This window comes from Carya illinoinensis, chromosome 9, assembly GCF_018687715.1.
Source record: "Carya illinoinensis cultivar Pawnee chromosome 9, C.illinoinensisPawnee_v1, whole genome shotgun sequence".
Lineage (NCBI taxonomy): Eukaryota > Viridiplantae > Streptophyta > Magnoliopsida > Fagales > Juglandaceae > Carya > Carya illinoinensis.
Window position 1 is genome coordinate 10584753 of NC_056760.1, and position 21103 is coordinate 10605855.

The 21103-nt window shown below is 36.1% G+C and overlaps 3 protein-coding genes and 1 pseudogene across 3 annotated transcripts; 3 read left to right on the plus strand and 1 right to left on the minus strand.

Annotated features, from left to right (window-relative positions):
* Positions 1 to 3084: 3084 nt before the first annotated feature.
* On the plus strand, positions 3085 to 6279 carry LOC122275190 (peroxisomal membrane protein PMP22-like). Its single transcript, XM_043084167.1, has 7 exons — positions 3085 to 3327; positions 3574 to 3672; positions 4786 to 4887; positions 5190 to 5265; positions 5672 to 5742; positions 5840 to 5925; positions 6050 to 6279. Exons 1-7 carry the CDS (start codon positions 3253 to 3255, stop codon positions 6102 to 6104), a joined length of 564 nt encoding a protein of 187 aa, XP_042940101.1. The 5' UTR covers positions 3085 to 3252; the 3' UTR covers positions 6105 to 6279.
* Positions 6280 to 6651: 372 nt separating this feature from the next.
* Positions 6652 to 8995, plus strand: LOC122277367 (probable F-box protein At4g22030). Its single transcript, XM_043087333.1, has one exon. It carries the CDS (start codon positions 7363 to 7365, stop codon positions 8701 to 8703), a length of 1341 nt encoding a protein of 446 aa, XP_042943267.1. The 5' UTR covers positions 6652 to 7362; the 3' UTR covers positions 8704 to 8995.
* Positions 8996 to 11675: 2680 nt separating this feature from the next.
* Positions 11676 to 14048, plus strand: LOC122277368. The gene is made up of 2 exons (XM_043087334.1): positions 11676 to 12191; positions 13340 to 14048. Exons 1-2 carry the CDS (start codon positions 11909 to 11911, stop codon positions 13720 to 13722), a joined length of 666 nt encoding a protein of 221 aa, XP_042943268.1. The 5' UTR covers positions 11676 to 11908; the 3' UTR covers positions 13723 to 14048.
* A 149-nt stretch (positions 14049 to 14197) lies between these two features.
* Positions 14198 to 16903, minus strand: LOC122277369 (annotated as a pseudogene).
* Between the last annotated feature and the right edge of the window lie 4200 nt (positions 16904 to 21103).

A 21103-nucleotide genomic window follows, 5' to 3' on the forward strand; every position in this document is an offset into this window, starting at 1 on the left:
GAGATGAGTTGAAAATATCTTATTTTATATCAAAATTTCTTATAGTTTCATCCTTAAATATCAATTAAACATAAAATACTTTTCAATTTTAAGTTTTAAATTTTTTCATCTAATCATTACAACTTTTTTAAAATGTTAAACAAAATACAAAATACAATATAATTTTTTGAAATTTTAAAATAAAAATAGTATTAAAAAATTATATTTAATCAATTTTTTTAACTTTATAATATTTTTATTCAATTTATATTCTCTTATTTCTAAAAACCTAATAAAATATTTTAAATTAAACAATTTAATTACTATTCACAAAAATCGAATCCCACCTCGTTACCCAAATATTTATTCTCACGCAACCCATCTTTTACTTTTATGCTTATGCTTCTTACATGGGCCTAGATTAACCTCTGTTTTTATTACAGGCACCATGCATAGAAAAACTTTATTGCACTTCCTTGCTATTATTTTTTCGATATTCAAATATGATACTCCATTGTTAAACTTCAGATCATACTATATATGGAAGAGAAATATACATTTAAATTAAGACCCACAATATTTATTAAACATTTAGGCTTGTTAGGAAATATCTCATTCTAAAATTCTCATATCATCTTCTTCCCCAACATAATTATACAAAATATTGAAAGTAATCATTACAATTTTATCAAACTTTTAAACAAAAAATAAAAAAATAATTCAACTTTTTCATATTTCTAACAAAAAAATAATATTATAAAATTATATTATAATAATATTTTAACTTTATAATATTTTTTATTCAACTTTTTTCTCTCACTTTTCTTAAAATTTAAAAAATACTTAACTCAAACTATTTCACTACTACTTACAAACTATCTTACTATTATTTATAAAAATTTTATCTCATCTCACTCTCCAATAGAGCCCTTAGTGTTGTTTGAAAAATTCACTCAGACAACTATAAATATTGTGAGATTCACTTTATATAATTATTTCTCTCACACTCTAAATCCTATAGTTTGAATAGAAATTTTCTTTTTCTTTTCCCAAAATCCTATAAAAATATTTTTACTTAAACAATTTTAACTCATTTCACCTCAACTTACTATCCAAACGAGACTTATTTTAATACACTTTGATGTTATATTGTGAAAACAATACTAAAAAGCTAGTGTGTACATATGAAATTATATTTTTATATATATTTTATTATTTTCCATCGCTAGCTTTCCTAATTATTGATTCATATATATTACCCAATAAATTTGTGAAAGATTCCAATTGTTTTGGTAGTGTACTAGTGTAATCTAAAGACAATAATATTCCAACTTTAATTTGCTTGTTTCTTCATAAAATTTTAATTTCTTCTCATTGGTTTATCTTCCCAAGTTCACATATCTAATGAAAGAAAGAGTAAACTCATGTATATTTTTAGTTATTTTTTAAAAAAATTATATTTACAGTTGTGAGTGTGTAAACGAAGTACAATTACTTTAAAAAAAATTAAAAAATAAGGGACCCATATAAAAAAAAATTAATTTTTTAATAATAAACTCTATTTTATTTTAAAATGACTGTATGATATTTATACATTTTACGACTGTATAACATTTACTTTATTTTCAATCCATCCTGCCAAGGCCATTACCAATCACATGTTTTCAAAATAAAATCAAACAGTACCTAACCCAACATATCATATAACTAATCTGAGCCGTGGATCCAGTCTGGACCACATGATCTCTGGAATATTCAGTATTCAACTAATCAATATAGGGATGTTTGATCAATTGGAGTATCTCAATAGTATTAATTGAAATAATTTAAGTGGAGATGTTTTATTGAGTAAAATAATTCGTTAAATATTTTTTTTAATACATATATATATATATATATATATATATATATATTTTACTTTGAAGTTTGTTCAATTCGTCAATCAGCTTTCTGCTCGTAGGGATTTTGGGAACGGAGGAAGGGGCTTTTGGAAGCTTTGGGACATGAATAGCAGTATCAATTTTCCTGGAACAACAGCATGAAGAAGAAGAAGGCCGTAATAGGATAGCTGAAGCTTGTAAGCTGGAAGCCATAATTGACAGGTTGTATGGCAGGGTTTGTTAATTATGTAGCTAGCTGTGTCTTGGAGGAGCAGGAGGGAAGGTTGAGAATGCAATTATGCAGGATGGGGATGGTGGTTGAGTCTTATTTATAGCAAGGCATGCAGTAGAGCTGGGAAGAATGGGTCAGGTTATACGGAAATTAATATTGACTGACTGACCAGGGGACTGGAAATTAATATTTACGTCGCTACTAACCTTGGTCTCGTCCTTCTATTGCGTGTCACGCAACTTGAATAGTATATAAAAGGCACGCACGCACACATATATGATATATTCAAGTTGCGTGCGTGCCTTTTATATTCTAACAAGTCAATATCTTCAACTCGACAGCTTATATTCCAGCTTGAATTTGTTGTTTCTTCATAAACCATTGATTTATTCTTTATTATTTTATCTTCCATAGCTCACATATATTCTGAAAGAAGGAGAAGAAAGAGTAAAATGTAAAATTTTTGTGATTTAATATTAATCTTTCAATCCGACCGAGCTATATATGAACATAGACTTGGCATGCGACTTGAGAGCAATGTAAAAAAATAAAAATAAAAATAAAACAAAATAAAAAACAAAGTGTGGGTTTGACTAGACACACAGGATATGCTATCGCACATACCATTCGCGAAATGTTGTCTTATTGGAGTTCGTTCAATTCAACGAATGTGGAGAGGTTTTTTTTTGTTTTTTTTTGTCTTTTCTTGTTATGTTTTAATCAATTTCCTCCAAAATTATTTTTGAATGTTATTTGTTGAAATGTTATTACTCTCGTATAATTTTTCAATATCAATCAAATCAATTGGTCTAGTTGTCATTGAGATTGTTCCAAACACTCGCTACATCTAACCGACCATCAAAACCGAATTGGACCGAATGATTTCAATTGATTTTTCTCATATTTTGGTTCAATCTTCGATTGTAGATGAAAGTAAAAATGTTGTTTGCCCACTCATATTGGTGTTTTAAGTGTTCAAGGCCCCAATTAAATGTAATTTCAATTGAAAAAAAGAAGAAGAAGAAGAAGAAAAAAGCCGGACGTAAATTTCAATACCGGGGAATCAAACTCCGATATTTATACCACCACGACTTGCTTACTTTTAATATAGCAAAGAGGCGGTCCTCCTCAACATCCTAGGAAATTGGAAGCAAGCCAAGCATGGGCTCGAAATCGAACAAGGGGTTGCTCCACCAGTACCTGTCGCAGCTTCAGCGTCACCCCCTGAGAACAAAGGTCTCAATATCACCACGATATCATCGCCCTCTCTTTTGCTTTCCTTTTCTCATTTTAGCTAAGTTTGACTCTGCTCATTTTTTCTTTCACTACTTTTTTGGTTGCTTGGAAATCGGAAGAAAGTAGATGAATAATCGAAAGTCCGAATCTTTTTTTTTCCCCCTCTTTCTTTTCTAGGTTTCAATTTATGCAACGTGCATCCATGTCTCTGATTATTCACTGTGTTTTAACATGTTATTAAATCAGGCACTTACAGCGGGGGTGTTGTCAGGGATCAGTGATTTGGTTTCTCAGAAGCTCACTGGGATACAGAAGATTCAACTGAGACGGCTTCTTCTCAAAGTGGTAATGTTCTTTGGTCTTTTCCTTCGATTGCCAATTCTGTTGAAGGTATATACAATTTGTGGCCGCAAATGTGCGCGTGCGTTTTCCTGTGGTTTTTGTTACTAAATTATGAGGAACCCTTGCCTAAAGTGATGGTGAAATCTGGAAGTTACTCTGTTGGTGCTCTGTGTTTGGACACCAGAGCATCGAGTCTGTTTATAATTTGAAGATAAGCAAGCAAACTAATGAAGTGAAGTCTGGGGGTGAAAAGACAGACTATTGGCTTTAGTAAGTCCGAATTTTGTTAAACTTTATTGGTTTGCCCTCTAATAAGATATTCTCGGTAACACGAGTTATGTATCTCATTTTAGAATCATTAGAACTTTGAAAACCCTCCCCGTAAATTGCTTCAAAAATTTGTTGGAGATGCTATGGGAACTAGCTTAGCAATAATGCAAACAAGAAAAGTGAAGTGATCTTTGTGGTCCATCTTGTAATTGTAATGCATACCATGTAAGTTATATCAGCATTTTGGTTGAGAATATAACTTATCAAAAAAATTCTTGGTCGAGAATGTAAAGATTTGTCATTGAACAATTACCATAATTTATGGTGCAAGGTATAATAGACCCACAACTGGAGTTACTTTTGGTCTAAAAAATGATTACACCTAGGAGAGGAAGTTCGGGAAGTGTGTTCTCTCTTTCTTTCTTTTTCTTTTTATTTTATTTTTAAATTGGGCGATTATTAGTTCTACCTTTTGAATTTCCTGGTCTCGCTTTTTCAAAGCTGCTCAACCTTTTATCAGCTCTACCATATGGTTTGGTACTGAAATTCAAGTCCGAAGTTGAGGTGTATTTTATTTGTGATGTTTTATTTCTCGTTCCCCAACTTGGTATGAGTGTGCTGAAATGTAAAGTTCATGACTTCATGCTGTATAGCTTTCTCTGTCCCTTATTGGATGAATTTGTAGTGAATTGTGCTATGTTCTGTGCAGACAATATTCACATACTAAAGAGAAGATACTAATGTCGCAGAGTTTTATAAATGTCAACTAGTAATCTGTTGATTTTTATGCGTATCTTCTGTTTCATATAAGTTTCAAGTCATCTATCCTAACATAGCTAACTGCAGCTTTTTGGAGTTGCTTATCTTGGACCTTTTGGGCATTTCCTGTATATAACACTGGACAAAATTTTCAAGGGCAAGAGGGATTCAAAAACAGTAGCCAAGAAGGTATGCTATGCAACCTCATACTCTAGTTAATTGCTAGTGGGCAGCAGTAAAGAATAATTACCCAAAATTCTATGATAATCATTCCAAGCCCAAATACTGCAAAAAATATGCATACCACCATGCCATGATTTTCGTTTAGAAAACAAGTTTACTTTCATATCTGTTTCAAGAATATGAGGATTAATCGAGTACAGGTAATCTTCAAATTGATTTTACTGAAACCTGAACAAGTAGCCTCTGGTCATTTCTAGCATAGCAGAAGGAAAGAGGCATTCTAAACTTCTGCATCAAATTATTTTCAGGTGTTGCTGGAACAGTTGACATCTTCTCCTTGGAACAACTTGCTTTTCATGATCTACTATGGATTTATTATTGAGGGTAAGTCTGTATCACATACTATAATTGTATTTAGACACCAGATATGTTAGAAGTACAAGTAAAGGAAAGGGCTAATGTAACAGATACAGTGAATTTTTTTGGGGTAATCAAGTATAATCACTTTCCTGGCTCCTTGATATCTGATTGCTGTGTGTAAAATGTAGAGTAAAGGTGCGTGGGTGGTTTGGGTGGTTGGGAGAGTGTACGGAAACACCTGCCAGTCACGTTCAAGATTTTTAATTTTGTGAACTCTTAAATATATTTTAGAGTTGAATAACTGCCAATGTCAAAAAGAGTGAAGGAAACATGTAAGCATATAGGCTAGGTTTGAACTTTGAACTACCTTGCTATAAAGTTGTGCAGTTGCTGCTTGTTATCTTTAAAGAAGAAAGAATGTGAAATGCAGGAAGACCCTGGATGCATGTAAAAACTAAAATTAAGAAGGATTATCCATCAGTGCAGCTTACAGCGTGGACGGTACTGCCCTGTTCCCATTATGAATTATTGTAATACATTGTGAGAAAACAAAAGGAAAGTAATATCCCCATGTTTCTTCGATTATTTCAAACTGCAGTTCTGGCCTGTGGTTGGGTGGGTAAATCACCAGTACGTGCCATTGCAGTTCCGTGTCATTTTCCATAGCCTTGTTGCATTTTGCTGGTATGCGCGCGCCTAATCTCTCTTCAGTTCCACTACCTAATTTATCTCCACATCTTAATTGCTTTTATTTTTCATTAATCTCTAATTCAAAAGTGGCGTTTCTTTGTTTTCTTTTTGTCCTCAGGGGCATATTTTTAAATCTACGAGCAAGATCTTTGGTGTTGACAAAGACCAAGTGAACTTCAAAAGAAAAAATGCCACTGCCTGTTCAGACGATTGATGCTCACAGTTTGTGATATATCTATGCAATGTATGGTATTGTTTAAACATTCGTGTATCGAAATATATAAATTTCTACTCCTTGTCTTGTATCTGTTATTCATAATGAATGATCTGGAGATTCCCTTGGCCTTACTCGTTGGTAATTTCTAAGTATCTTCATTATTCATCCATTTCTGTTATTCCATTTCCAGAAATGAATTGTTGAATCAAACTGCAACAAGACATCATGACTTGATGCAATCAAGGAGATCCCAAACATTGCCAACTCATCACCTGTATTTTCTTGCTTGCCAGTCAGACTACACATGCATGTGTGAATGACAACCCAAGAAATGAGAACTTGTGTGAATTAATCATTCTTTGCTCGTGTACTTGAATTTGAACTACCCCGACAACACCTATATATATATATATATATATATATATATATATATATATGCGTCCCAAAGGTAGCATAAAACACAGAAGAGTTTGTTATAAGTTTTTGACAAACTGACATTGTTCCGGATGTTCAAGATATTAGTTGAAAGGAAAAATAAATAAATAATAAAAATAAAAATTTGCTGATTAATAAACTCTTGGGCTCTCCATTCTAAATTGACTAGGTTGGAATTGGAAAGGCGGATTTAGATATTGGTCTTTAAGTTTAAACTCCAAATCCTCTTCCTCTACGTTCAGATGCAGCCTAACTGTCAGGACGTTGGACCTAGCCATGTATTCCATATGATCTAATAGGATGAATTGAAGATATTAGAGTCTGATCACTAATTTGGAACTGCATGGGAACTGGACCCAACCTGTAAAGCAATAATATATCCGATATGGGGCCGGGGATGCCCAAAAGTTGACCCGATAAAAAGTAGATTGTTAAACAAATGATGCGCGATTACCATGCTTTCTGCTTTTACGATATAAATATATTTATTTATAGCCCGCGCGGATTCAGAATTAAATGCACGTGTGTCCTTCTCATTGACATTCCAATTATTATTATTATTATTATTATTTTGATCTGAAAAACCTCGGAAACAGTTTTTTTGTCTTAAGTCCTTGTCTGGTTCAATTAGCTACTACTCGTTGACTGTTCAAAGTCAGCAAAGTCATTACACTCGGCCTCTATATAGCTAAGACAACCAATTTCAAATACAACCACCACCAAATCCAAGAGGCGAACTCATCAGGGAGACCAGTATTATTGCCTAGAGATAATCTAACATGGCCATCCTTCAAGCTCCAAGATCCACGTGGTACTCTTTGGGTTCATCTTCGACCAGGCGTTGTACAAGAATTAATATTACAGCCACAATCAATTTGCCAAGAAACCAGGTAAGTCCTCATGATCTATCGATCCCCAAGATCATCGCGAGTAGAGTTTTGGTTGAGGAATTTGAAATGAGGACTGGTCACACGACTCTACCCACCCCTGGTTCGGAGAAGAATTACGATCATGACTCCATTATCAATCTAGACAACTCCAAAAGGCGCAGCCCAAATAATCCTCCTGATGCCATGGTGATTGCCAAGCTCTATGCAATCATGGATTCTGTTGCCGATAGAGTGGAGATGCATAAGAATATCGGGGCACAGCGCGACAACTGGAACCTCCTCCTTCTAACATCCATTAATGGAATCACTCTAACTGCTGCAACCTTGGCTGGACTCGCAGCCACCATTAATGCAAGTGGTCCTCCTCTTCTGGCGCTGAAGATATCTTCTACCATATTGTATTTAGCAGCCACTGGCATGTTGGCGGTGATGAACAAGATCCAGCCATCCCAACTAGCTGAAGAACAGCGCAACTCTGCGAGGTTATTTAAGCAGCTTCATCAAGAGATTCAAACGACTTTAGCTGTCCGCGATCCTACCGCCACAGACGTGAGTGACGCAATGGAGAAAGTCTTGGCTTTGGATAGGGCGTACCCACTTCCATTACTAGGGGCAATGCTTGAGAAATTTCCAAAAGCTGTGGAACCTACATTGTGGTGGCCGCCAAAAAGGCAAAGACAAGTAGGGAAGCTTGGTGAAGAAACAGATGGAAATGGATGGGATGGAAAGTTGGAAGGGGAAATGAGAGAGATAGCAAGGATTTTGAAGAGGAAGGATGTTGCTGAGTACTTGAAATTGAGTAAAAAAGCCCTAAAAGTAAGTGGCATCTTAGCAATATCTGGGCCCTTACTGACAGCAGTTGGAGCTTTGGGGTCTGCATTTGTGGGCACTATTCATGGGACACCTGCGGTGATGTTTGCAGTGATTGGAGGAGCCTTGGCAAGCGTGGTAAACACAATGGAGCATGGTGGGCAAGTAGGGATGGTGTTTGAAATGTACAGGAGCACTGCTGGTTTGTTTAGGCTAACACAAGAGACAATCGAGTCGAATATTAACGAGAGAGATGTTGAGGGAAGAGAGAATGGGGAAGTTCTCAAGCTGAAGGTGGCTTTACAGCTGGGCAGGAGTCTAACAGAACTCGAGAATCTGGCAGCTGCATCATCAAGAAATTATAAGCAAGCCGTTGATCAAGATCTTGCGAGCAAGCTCTTCTGGCAGATCATTTACTAGAGAAGGTTTTTGGTCTGTTAAGTCCGAGGGATGTTTAGATTTGTAAATGAGAATATCTGCCCACAGCTTCTTCCGTCTTCCTACAAATAATAGCCTCTAATAGTAGTTTGTCACGTAGACACCGCATTCCCTAAATATTGCTCCGCACCACACTACATTCCGTTTTCCTCACTCCTGATCCCCTCTCTTTCCGTGAGAATCCCTTGACCGAAAACCGTCCTTTCTCTGTATCCTCTCTCATTTTTCAATTCTAATTTGGCTCGGAAGAAGCTATTGTGCCGCCTCACTTGTATCGATGGGCTTTTTCTTTTTTTCTCTTTTTTTTACTTAATTGTTAAGAAATTATTTTAAGTAGATTGATATATTTTTTTATTTAATAATTAAAAAAATGATTAAAAAATATGAAAAAAATTGAAAAAAAAAAACTAGAAAGCACGTCCAGCAGTATAATCTAAGCGGCATAGTAGCAACACCCGATTTGGGTTTGGTATTTGAAATCTTGGTTTTCGTTGGCCTCTATGTTAGCTCCGAGAAAGTGGAGGTATGTGAAGGGGACGAGGGTTTAGATTAGATTTTTAATGTTGCGGCGTTGTTTTTGTTGAGATTTTAAAAAATGAAAGATGTAGGTTTCAAATTTAAAACTTCTCATTTTTTGCTTGGATTTTAAAAAATGAGAGATCTAAATGAAGCTGTTTTGGATTTGGGGTGATTTTAGCGGTCGGAATTTTCTAAATTTTATTGCAATTTATATGATAAAAATGGCAACAGAACAAGTTTTGTTACCTTCGAGGGTGGAAGATGTTTTTCAACAACATGGTAGCAGAGTGAGTGACGGGGTTTCACTTCAAAGAATTTTTCTTGTATGATCAATCATTCTCTTGAAGTAATTTTGCTGTCTTTTGTTAAAAACAAATTCGTGAAATTTCATTATATAAACAAATTTGTGAGAGAGAGTTATGTTCTGGAAGAGACACTCTGATTCTGTATTTTATAGTTCATTCTTAGACAAATGTGAGGGAGGGTCTGGAGCTACTCCACCGATCTTGGAGGTCATACGACGTGCAGCGGTGGAGTGAGTGCCTTTGATAGTTTTAGGCTCGTAGGAAAAAACACTCTCACTAGTGTAAAATGGATTTTGATTTTGCCTTTGTAATGGTGTGATGCGGTTAATGAGTTTTCTATGTGCTTAGATGATGTATCAACTTATTATTGGCTTCCGTTAAAATCACAACATCGGATGTTCTGTTTCAAAGAGGAATTGTTTGTAAATACGTTGTCATTAAGCTAATTAAGGATCCACTCATCAGTCCCAAACCCACTGCGATCAATTCCTCTTCTATGGGCCCAAGAAAAGTCCTAACTTGTTCAAATACATTGTCCATTTGCCCGGCCTACTTGCATATGCCTAGCCTGCCCTTTAAAAGCTGTCTGCCTCCCTAGACAACAAAATAGCACAAGGTAGTTGGGTGGGTGGGTTGGTGTTTGTTCTATGATGACCACCTCATCGCCCCCCACCTTCCTTATTTATTATGCCCAACAACAACTTAGGAGATAACTTTGCAGGTCTATCACCATCCTTTTCCTTTATTTATTTTCTGTATGCGATCCACATGCACTGTTGATTCAAGTCACATGCCACCCAAAAAGCAGATATGCTTTCTCAGCTCGGCAACAGCAGTTGAGACATGGGTCTTCTGAATCACCTACTTATATAAACCACCAAATAAACCACCAAATTATTATATATAAAGGCATAAAAAAGCAGTGTCGACCAAAACAGAGTCGCCTAGATGGTTAGACTGACTTGAACCAACCGGTGAACTGACAATTAACAACTATTTTATTATAATGATTGCCTTAGCTGAGGATACCTATCTCCATTGATGTTGAGGTCCACATACATGATGGCTTTAAACCGTGTCCGTCGTGCCTATGGTACTGGACTATGGTCTGAGCACAATGATAGATTACAAATGACTTTTAATGCAGTATATCAAATTGCTAAAAACTTTCAAGTTTTGTGGATATGAATTCAATGTTGATAAATAATCTTTGCAGTCTTAGAATCTGTAGGCCTAACGCATTTTTTAAAAAAAAAATGAAAAATAAATCTAAGGTTGGCTTGAAAAAATTATTTTTTAATAACATACTCAACTTTTTTTAAATGAAATACGTAAAACTTGTATTCTAAAATTGTATTTAACATTATTTTCTCAACGTTTAGATATCTAAGGTGACAATTTAAATCAAGGTCTTTTATAGTTTTTTAATACAACATTAAAAGTTATCCATATACAATAAGAACCACAATCCATTAGAGGGGTCCTGTATAAACAATGGACTGAGAGAGCTACGACCTATAATTGGTAAGGTTCTTGGAGGTTATCATGCACTCCAAATTATGATCTGTTAACAAGGTTCATAGGGTCAACCATATTTGTGGCGTACAACCTCATGACCAAATGGCTCAAAATTCCTAGATATAGCTGTACCCTTATCCTATATTTTTGTTTGCTTTTGCAATGGCTCTGATCTTTTGTTCTTTGCGTCACCATCAAAATAGATAGTAGTTTTCTTGATGATAAAATAAAAATAAATAAAAAAAGAACAGTATTTTCGATTATAAAAAATTTTACGTGCACGTATTATTGATACATTTTATTAATATGATGGATTATATTATTTTTTTAATATAAAATAATTATTGTAATTAATTATATTAATAAAATATATAAAATATATATAAATAATTATACGTAATAAAACTCTTCAATCGTATACCTACACCACATGGTAAGCGGTAAGGTAAGGTTGCAATGATCTTACAGATAGGTACAGTCAGAAGAAAATGTAGAAGGATTTGTTTGTTTTTGCTTTCATAATCATAATATTAGAAAATAAAGGTCCTTGCTTTTAAATAAGAATACTCTAGGGACTTCATAGGAAAATTTCAAAAATAAAGTCGCCCATTCCTTCTTCATTCATATCTTTCAATTCGGCTCCGAGAGTGAGAAATAGAGGGACTGAGAGAGAAGAACGGAACCATTGATTGATCCCATACGCCCCATCTTATGATAAAGACTTGCCCTCTCCTCTTGGCCCCAATAATTTTCTGCAGTCGCCACCCATAAAGATCTCACCCTATCGATCTCCGTCAATCCCTCACCGTTCGGCTCTCTGAGATCGAATCAAAAGGAAAAGGAAAATGCAGCAGCTTTTGTTCGCGGTGATATTCTCAGAGATGGGTCTGATATTGGTGATGCTTTTCAAGACGCCGTTGAGGAAGCTGGTGATCGTGGGCTTGGACCGCCTCAAGCGCGGCCGTGGACCCGTCATGGTCAAGACCGTGGCGGCCACGGTCTTTGTGGTGCTCATGTCCAGCGTCTACAGCATGACCAAGATCCAGAAGCGTTGGATCGAAGAGGGTGCGCTCAATCCCACAGATCAGGTCCTCATGGCCAAGCACCTCCTGGAAGCCACTCTTATGGGTAACTAACCAACTCTTCCCTCGCTATTGCTATTCATTAAAAAAAAAAACCAAATTTCTCGTGTTTCAATGATATTTTGGCTAAATTTTTGTTCGATCGAGATAATCTATAGTTAGCAGGAACTCTAATTAAAACATACCAGCATTTATCGCATTTCGTATATCTTGATTGGATTTTTTTTTTTTTTTTCATCTCAATGTTTATGACCTTTGGAGACTTTATTTCTCATTTTTGAAATTCTTGATATCTCATTAAGATACTTAACGTATGCTTATCATAAAATGTGAAATTTTTAATCGCAAATAATTCTTATATTTTTAGAGAATCCATTCTGGAATAACCTTAAAAAATTTAGAGAATCTTGATCAGGGTGTTGATAGACGTAATTTTGTGCCTTATTGGGGACATAATTTATGTTCCATTGATAGAAACAACTTTTGACGAGTATATTCTTTTTTCCTGTTTGATGTCAATGCAGGGAATGAGACCTTCGATTGAAAAAATTAATCTCATTCTTCCTCTGAGTCTGAAAGCCTTTGTTTTTGGAATCCTAAAGAAAAAAATTTGCTATTGGGTATCCTACTGTCCTACATGTTCTTAACAAATCCATTTTGTTAATTGAAATTGCTCAAATTACCGTTCAATTCTGGGATCGTGCATTATTTATCAAAAAAAAAAAAAAAAAAAAATTCTGGGATCGTGCATCATCTGTCCTGATTACTGAGGAATCACGTAATCAGCAACAAACAAAATGCTTCTCCTGTATTTTATCTTAAATTTTTGTTATCTACATAACTTTCTTTTTGGAAGCACTTTTAGCCTTAATTAGATGGATCGAGATCCTCTATGTTTCCCTGGTTACGTACTGGATAGTTTAAAAAATTTCTAATCAAGTGTTTAAGTTACATAGTTTAAACTTGTTTTCTCGGAATACAACTTGGCAAGAGATGATGAGGCAGAGAATATTAAGGATCTTGAACCAATGTACTGAACATTCTATCACGCTTTTAGTATTGCACGATGTTCTTTTATGTTGTAAGGTTATAATGTTTTAGGGCCTTTTGTTTTAGGTTCGGGCTTGTTGTTTTAGTTTGAACTCCATGTTTTAGGGCCTTATGAAAATCTATCGTTGCGTTAATTACTTGCAGGGTCCTCCCTATTCCTTGGGCTGATGATAGACAGACTACACCATTATATCAGAGAACTCCGGATACGAAGGAAGAGCATGGAGGCTGTTAAGAAACAGACCCGAGGACCTGAAGATGGGAAAGCTGGAGGGTCAGAGGAAATCAAAGCCTTGCAGGGAGAGACAGCCACATTGCAAGCAAAACTCAAGGAGCTGGAATCAGAGCTTGAAACAAGGACAAAAGAAGTACATGCTGCAGATGCCAATGCAGTTGCACTAAGAAAGCAATCTGAAGGGTTCCTTCTTGAGTATGATCGCTTACTTGAGGAAAACCAGAATCTCAGGAATCAATTGCAATCACTGGACAGGAGATTGTCACATTCTGGTAGCAAGAAGAATACTTAAGCGAACACATTCTGGTAGCTATTCTTTTAAAGTTCTCTTTTCATTTTTCATGGTGGTTGTTCAGTTCCATGATGGATTGGTTAATTACAAAAGGAGAAAAAACAAATAGGGTTTTCAGTTGTGTGTTTGACTTATGTAGAGCTGAAGTGCTGAAGTAGAATGGATCGATTTTGTCTCGACAAATTGTCTTAAGTTATTAGGGTAATAATAGTTGAGATATTCACTACTGATTTTGATTTTTTTTATATGAATACATATAGTTTTCCTTGTTAGATGTGAGAAGCGATGGACATCAATGCCAAGAAATAGTGTTTGTTGATTGATAACCGTGGGCGAGATGTGTTCACTTTTTAGTCCTGGTTATTTTTCTTAGTTTTTGTGTTTAATATTTCAATGTAGTCAAAACATCCTGATAGTGCTCAGTCCTTCTTTCTCGTTTCCTTACAAAGTATGTTACTTCTGCTACGATCGAACGATTGTCTTCTGCCAACAGGATTTTAGGAAGAGCACAAGCTCTGTAATTTTCCTTTTTTACAATTGAGTCAAAGATCCATTGTAGGTAACAGTCATCAGTCTGCAATCCTGGGTTATTTGGTTTAAGTCCTTGTGTTGCCTCCTGCAACGTGTGGTCTAGCTGCAGTCCTCAGTTCATTAGCAAAACTCATAATGGGATCATTTTTATTGAAAAGCATATGGCTCTTGAGAGTAGTGAGCAGCAGCAGTGAGCAGCATCAAGCTGAGGAAGACGAGGACGGAAAGAGTTAACAACACAAGCATCGCCCCGAGTGCAATGTGACCTTTAACCTCCTGTCACCTGTGCGTACTCAGCCGAGGCAAGAGCAAGAAAGGTTAGCGGGAATGAGTATGCCCACCATGCAATATTGAATCTCCTCATGGATTTCTTGAAAAGGGCTGGCCTGCAAGCCTGTTAACAAAACCAATAAGAGGATTAGTTGCATGCATGCATGCCTTGGATGATAGGAATCCCTTGAACCGAAAAATAAAAGCCAGAGGCCGTAAAGCCTGGTTTGCGGGCAGCATTAATATTTGTCTAAATTGCAGCAAATATATTGAAATAGTTTGAGAATAATAATGAAAAAATAGTGAATAATTTGTGAATGATGGTTAAATAATTTAAAAATATTTTGAGAACATTTATGTTTTCAAATAGACCTTACTCTCTACCACGTTTGTTTAATTATTTTTATTAAAAATAGTGGACAATCTAAATATTAACAGTGGAAAAGTGCTACCTTTGCGAAAGAGAAAGAGGATTGGAAAAAGAAAGTTTATAAATTGATGTCACTGACGTGACACATCTAGAAGTGGAGGTAGGGGGCGAGGGAGGGTTCGTCCCTTGTCTCACTTAAAAACCTGTATTAAAAATATATTTTTTCGCACTTCTCGGTAGAAACTGTGGGGACCAACTCTCGGGGTGAAGCAGTCCCCAAAATCAAATTATTCCAATGTATTTTCGATAGTTTCTCTTATTTCCTGCAATCTCTTTCTTGCTTTTCACCGTGAACGCGCGCAATCTTGATTGGAAATATTGAGTTATCTCTTGAGGAGATAATTATAATGTGTAGTTCATGGTCGGCTATAATCATGATGTGCCTTTAGGGCCAGGCTCATGAACACGTTGCCGAGGACAAAAAAAAGAAAAAAGCTGATGAACACGTTGATATTTCTTTTAAAAACACACCTTCATTTACGTTTTATGTGTTATTTTTTGTATTATCATATACAAAAGATACACATTAAATGCAAAAAAAAAAAAAAACTATAATATATAGGTTAATTAACCACTCAAAAGAAAATTTTCTTGATCTACTGCTGTGTACGTACATATTAAATCTACACTGTAATTATAGAAAAAGTTGCAATCTTAATACTCATTTTGTTATAAGAGTAAAATTATGTAAAGTCGTAAAATGTACAAGTGTCGTGCAATTATTTTAAAAAAGAGTAAAATTTATTATTAAAAAATTAATTTTTTTTATTATAGATCACGTAATTATTTATTTTTTTAAAATAAATATGTGACGCTTGCACAGTTAGGACTGCATCTATCATTTCTTTTTATGAGTTAAAATAGTTTTGCTTAAATTTTGTTATAAACCAAAATTTCTCTTTAAGGGGAACAAATATTAATCGACCTAAATATTCTATGATTGTAATGGCCGGAGAATGAATGGACTAACTAAATGGCAATTTACGAAGGCAGCAAAAATATTACCAGAGACGTGAAGAGGAATAGAGAGAGGAAGAAGAGCTACTTTGAAAGGGTATCAAAAGCTCCTGAAATGGAGCTCCAAGCTAAACTTGCCTTGCTTGGTGCAGCAAAGAACAAGAAGAAACCCAGCCGCAGCATAACCGGAAAGCAATTGCCACCAGATAGGCGTTGGTAGAGCGTAATGAAGAGCACCAAATAGTGTACAATGCCTAAAGAAAACATGAAAACCGCACTCTCTTTCCATCCCATCTGTGCTGCTGCTCGGGCCCCCACCAAATTCCCCAACACTGATATCTGGCTCGTTGGATTCGCCACCATCGACAGAAACCGCAGTTGTAAACCATTGACCATATATTTTAACGTCGAGCACCATGACTGGTACTGTGAAAACGAACCAAAGAACTTGATATGCAGCATTCTTTGGACTGATCAATGGCGTTGATTGAAGCAAGAGAAGCCATGAAATCCAAGGAGCGTAGAAGAAGTTCACTCCTATGTGGTGCAGGAACTCTGCCTTCACCATGGGGAAGTCAAAGAAACATCTCAGAATGTAGAGGGGAGTGAGTGTCGGGAGCTCTAAAAGCGAGAGACACCATAGTAAAAGAAAAGCTGTCGAAGGCAGCATGCGGAATACATGCTGGGGAGTTTTTGAATCAGTTGCAGGCTCACTTAAGATCTTCCATACTAAAGCTTGGGCCCGAAGAGAGAGGCTTATTCTGAAGTAGCGTGCATGGAGCCTGGTTAAGATGGATGGTTGTGATGATGGGGGCTTGGAAACGTTGTCAACAATGGCATGGCCATGTGATTCTAGGCTGGTGACATTAATGAAATTAGCATCGATTACCACCTCAATTTGTGATCTTCTCAATTGATCTGCGTACTCTCCCATTAGCGTATATAGAAGATGACATACATTTTTCACCATACCAACTACAAAGGGTGTCTATATACATAGATGATGATTTTTTTAATAAAATCTGTATACCGTTTCCTCTTAAAAAGGGTGTGACAGAAACATAGGACTTTTAGGAATTTGAGTGAGCCTCAGATGTGGAAACCACTTCATGTCGATGCAAGGCCGCCATTTGCTTTTCTTTCTTTTCTTTCTTTTCTTCTCATGAGCAAGTATAAAGGACTCCATTTTGCTTGCTCGTGTAGAATATACGTCAGAATAATTCACCTGTACGTAACTGTAAAAAACCTGATTGGTTGGGTAGTCATCTATCCCATACTCGGTACGTAATAGTGATAAGGATGATCGAGTAGTGAACTTTTTTTTATTAGAAAGTATTATCATGTCCATTCCCATAGAATTAAGCTTTTGGATTGATCATGTTCTAGTTTAATTCGTGACGAATTAATGGGGTCATGTTCTTATATTTTGAAGCAAACTCTCCAAAGTGTCAAAAAAAAAAGGGGGATAGAGGAGATAAAACAAGCATTAATATATATATACTCATAGAAGTAAGTTAAAGAGGTGGGTTATTTTTGTGAAGGATACAACTCTTTTGCTACTTTTTTTATAATTTCTTTTTAAACAAGTGATATTTATTTTCTATTACAAGAAAACTGCTTATTTGCGACAAGTTATTTCCAGCCAAATGACTATTTCCAACTAAAATGAGTCGCAAATAGTCTTTTGGTTGTAAAAAGTTGGTCACAAATGTTAAAGTATGCACTGAATTAGTCAATGATCAATTACGAGAATCAAGTGATCAGTTACAAGAATCAAGACAGTTCAGCAAATATGCAGCTGGCACTGATTATGTTGCAACACCTGAACCACCTGAACCATCTACATATTCTTCTCATTCTGTTAAACCATAATCTGATTGTATTCCTTAAAATTCTCCGGCTTGTTGTATGTAATCTTATATATATTACGATTGAATACAAAGTGAAAAGTAGGCTATCAGTTCATAATATCTCTTCTCTGTTTTACTTCCTCCATTTATAATTCTTACAAGGTATCAGCTAGTAAAAAGGCAAATGCCTGATCCTGCTGATACGCTTCTGCTTTCCCCAACATACTTCCTCAACAATGGCCTCAAATTCTACTCCCTCCAATGAACCTACCCCTCCTCCCCACCCTACTATTCAGGCCAATTCCCAACTTGTTTCTCAGAAATTGGTCGACCCCAACTACCTGCCTTGGAGCGTCCAATTTATGGTTTTCCTCAGGAGTCATGATCTTGCTGATGGAGCTATGTCTAATCCACCACAAACTCTTTCTGATGGAACACCTAATCCAGCCTACACAGCGTGGTCAAAGAAAGACACCTGTGTCTTGAGCTGGCTACTTGCTTCTATTATAGAGAAGCTAGTCTCTACTGTTTATGGTATGAAAACTTCTCGACAAGTGTGGGATGCTCTTCACACTCGGTTTTCATCAACTTCACGGTCTAGAATTGCTCCGTTAAAGAGACAACTTCAGCCCATTACTCAAGGCCATTGATCTTGTAGTGATTTTATGGAGGAAGCAAAAGGCTTGGTTGATCAATTAGCAGCTGCAAGAAAAGCTACTGATGATCAAGATCTCATTAGCTTTTTATTGAGAGGACTTTGACCAACCTTCAACCCTTTTATCACTTCTTTCAATTTTGCAAGCCTTGATAAAGACCTCTCTTTTGATGACTTCCAAGCTGAGCTTTTGAGTTTTAAAACTCTTATTGATGCCCAAGCTAACCCTGCCACTGATCAGCAGTATGCTTTTGCAGCACACCAAAAAGGGAAAGTATCAAACTTTCCCAGGAAGCCAAAGTTGCAAACGCCTCTAAGATCATCACTGCAGCAGTCCTCTTATAATCAAAATAAAGGCAATCCTACCACTCGTTCCAATCAACCTGCTAATGATAGGCCAACCTGTCATATTTGTGGTAAGAGAGGCCATATTGCCCTTGATTTTTATCATCAGTTTGACTTCTCTTTTCAGGGACGGTTGTCACCTACTGATCTTGCTGCCATGGCTGTTGAAACCAACAATTCTTATGATCAACATGTCTGGTATGTGAATAGTGGAGCAAACGCTCATATCACTGCCAATGCAGCAAATTTAACCAACCAAGAGTCCTACGAGGGTGCTGATACTGTCCAAGTAGGCAATGGCTCAGGTTTAGTTGTCAAACATACTAGAAATTCTACTCTAACCTTTGACAATGCCTCTTTTAACCTTAAAAATGTAGTTCATTGTCCCAATGCTTCTGCAAATCTCTTATCTATTAATCAATTGTGTTTAGACAATGATTGTTATTTTGTACTGACCGCTACTGATTTTTGTGTAAAGGACAACCAGACGGGTCGCATCTTGCTTCAAGGAAAGGTGAAAATGGTCTTTATCCACTTGCTGGTCACAAGAGCTCCTCAAATAAATTACGTTGCGTCACTGCCAAGTTAGGAATAAAAACTTCGTTGGACCACTGGCACAATCATCTGGGGCATCCAGCCAAGTCCACCTTAGATCATTTGTGTCCTCACTTGTCTTTTTCTAAGCCTTTTAAACAGTTGAGTTTCTGTAGCTCTTGTCAATTAGGAAAAGCTACAAAACTCCCATTTCCTAATTGCACCCGTCAATCTACAAAGCCTTTGCAGCTAGTTCACACTGATGTATGGGTCTCTCCAGTAAATTCTGTTGGTGGCTGTCACTATTATGTTCTCTTTGTCGATGATTTTAGTAGCTTCACATGGATGTATCCCATGAGATTTAAATCTGATGTATTTGTTATTTTTCAAGAATACAAAGCTCTTGTGGAAAATTTATTTTCTTCTAAAATTCAGTAACTACAGCCAGATAATGAGGGAGAATATCTTTCCAACAATTTTAAATCCTTTTTAGCAAAATATGGGATATATCATAGATTAACTTGCCCTTATACTTCACAGCAAAATGACATTGCTGAAAGAAACATCGACATATACAAAAAACTGGTTTAATTTTATTAGCCACAGCACATCTACCAACTAAATATTGGACTGATGCCTTTCTTACAGTAGTCTTTCTTATAAATCGCCTGCCTACAAAAGTCCTCCACAATCTGTCTCCTTACTTCATGCTCTATAAAAAGCTACCATCATACAGTTCCCTTAGGACCTTTGGATGTTCCTGCTATCCATACTTAAGACCTTATGAAGATAACAATTTATCCTTTCGAAGCAAACAATGCCTCTTCCTTGGGTATGCTGGTCAACAAAAAGGTTATAGATGTTTAGATTTGAACACCGATAGGGTCTACATCTCGAGGCATGTAATATTTGATGAGGACTCCTTTCCAGCAAATGATAACAACCAAATTTCACCAGAAAATGACAGCAAGATGCCGACAAGTTTATCATGTTCTAAAATAGGAAATTCAAAACCTAAAGAATATCGTGGATTTAAAATGTTTTATGCTACTCGTCATCCTTTCTATTGTTTCACTATGTCCTTATAGAATTTGAGCCAACTTGCTATACACAAGCAGTAGCAAAACCTGAGTGGAGACAAGCTATGGGACGTGAATTTGATGCTTTGATGGAGAATGGAACGTGGTCTCTCTGTCCACGACCAAATGGTAAACATGTTGTGAGGAATAAATGGGTATTCAAAATTAAACGACACCCTGATGGTAGTATTAAACGCTACAAAGCCAGACTTGTGGCAAAGGGCTTTGATCAAAAATCTGGAATCGACTACTTTGACACTTTCTCTCCAGTAGTTAAACCAACTACGGTCAGATTAGTTTTATCACTTGCAGTAACATTCAGTTGGCAGATTCGACAATTAGATGTCTCGAATGCATTCTTACATGGCAGCCTTGATGAAGAGGTTTATATGGAACAACTACAAGGATTTATTGATGAGAGTCAACCTGATCTAGTGTGTCGTCTTCATAAATCTATCTACGGACTCAAACAAACTCCAAGAGCTTGGTTTCGAAGGCTATCTCAGAAATTATTAGAGCTTGGTTTTGAGGAATCCAAAGTTGATTATTCTTTGTTTACATTTTGTACTAATGCATTAAAAATTTTTGTGTTGGTTTACGTAGATGACATCATAGTCACTGGGTCCAGCCCTTCTGCCATTCATTCTTTTATTGACAGCTTGAAGGACAAATTTCATCTCAGAGATATTGGCTAGCTAAGTTACTTCCTTGGTATTGAAGCACAAAGAAA

Bases quoted from the DNA above. Each gene is read 5' to 3' on its own strand.
- LOC122275190 (XM_043084167.1), top strand. From the start codon at position 3,253: ATGGGCTCGAAATCGAACAAGGGGTTGCTCCACCAGTACCTGTCGCAG. The intron at 4,888-5,189 runs GTATGCTATGCA...AATTATTTTCAG, and splicing joins CAAAAACAGTAGCCAAGAAG to GTGTTGCTGGAACAGTTGAC. The intron at 5,743-5,839 runs GTACTGCCCTGT...TTCAAACTGCAG, and splicing joins TGCAGCTTACAGCGTGGACG to TTCTGGCCTGTGGTTGGGTG.
- LOC122277367 (XM_043087333.1), top strand. From the start codon at position 7,363: ATGGCCATCCTTCAAGCTCCAAGATCCACGTGGTACTCTTTGGGTTCA.
- LOC122277368 (XM_043087334.1), top strand. From the start codon at position 11,909: ATGCAGCAGCTTTTGTTCGCGGTGATATTCTCAGAGATGGGTCTGATA. The intron at 12,192-13,339 runs GTAACTAACCAA...AATTACTTGCAG, and splicing joins CCTGGAAGCCACTCTTATGG to GGTCCTCCCTATTCCTTGGG.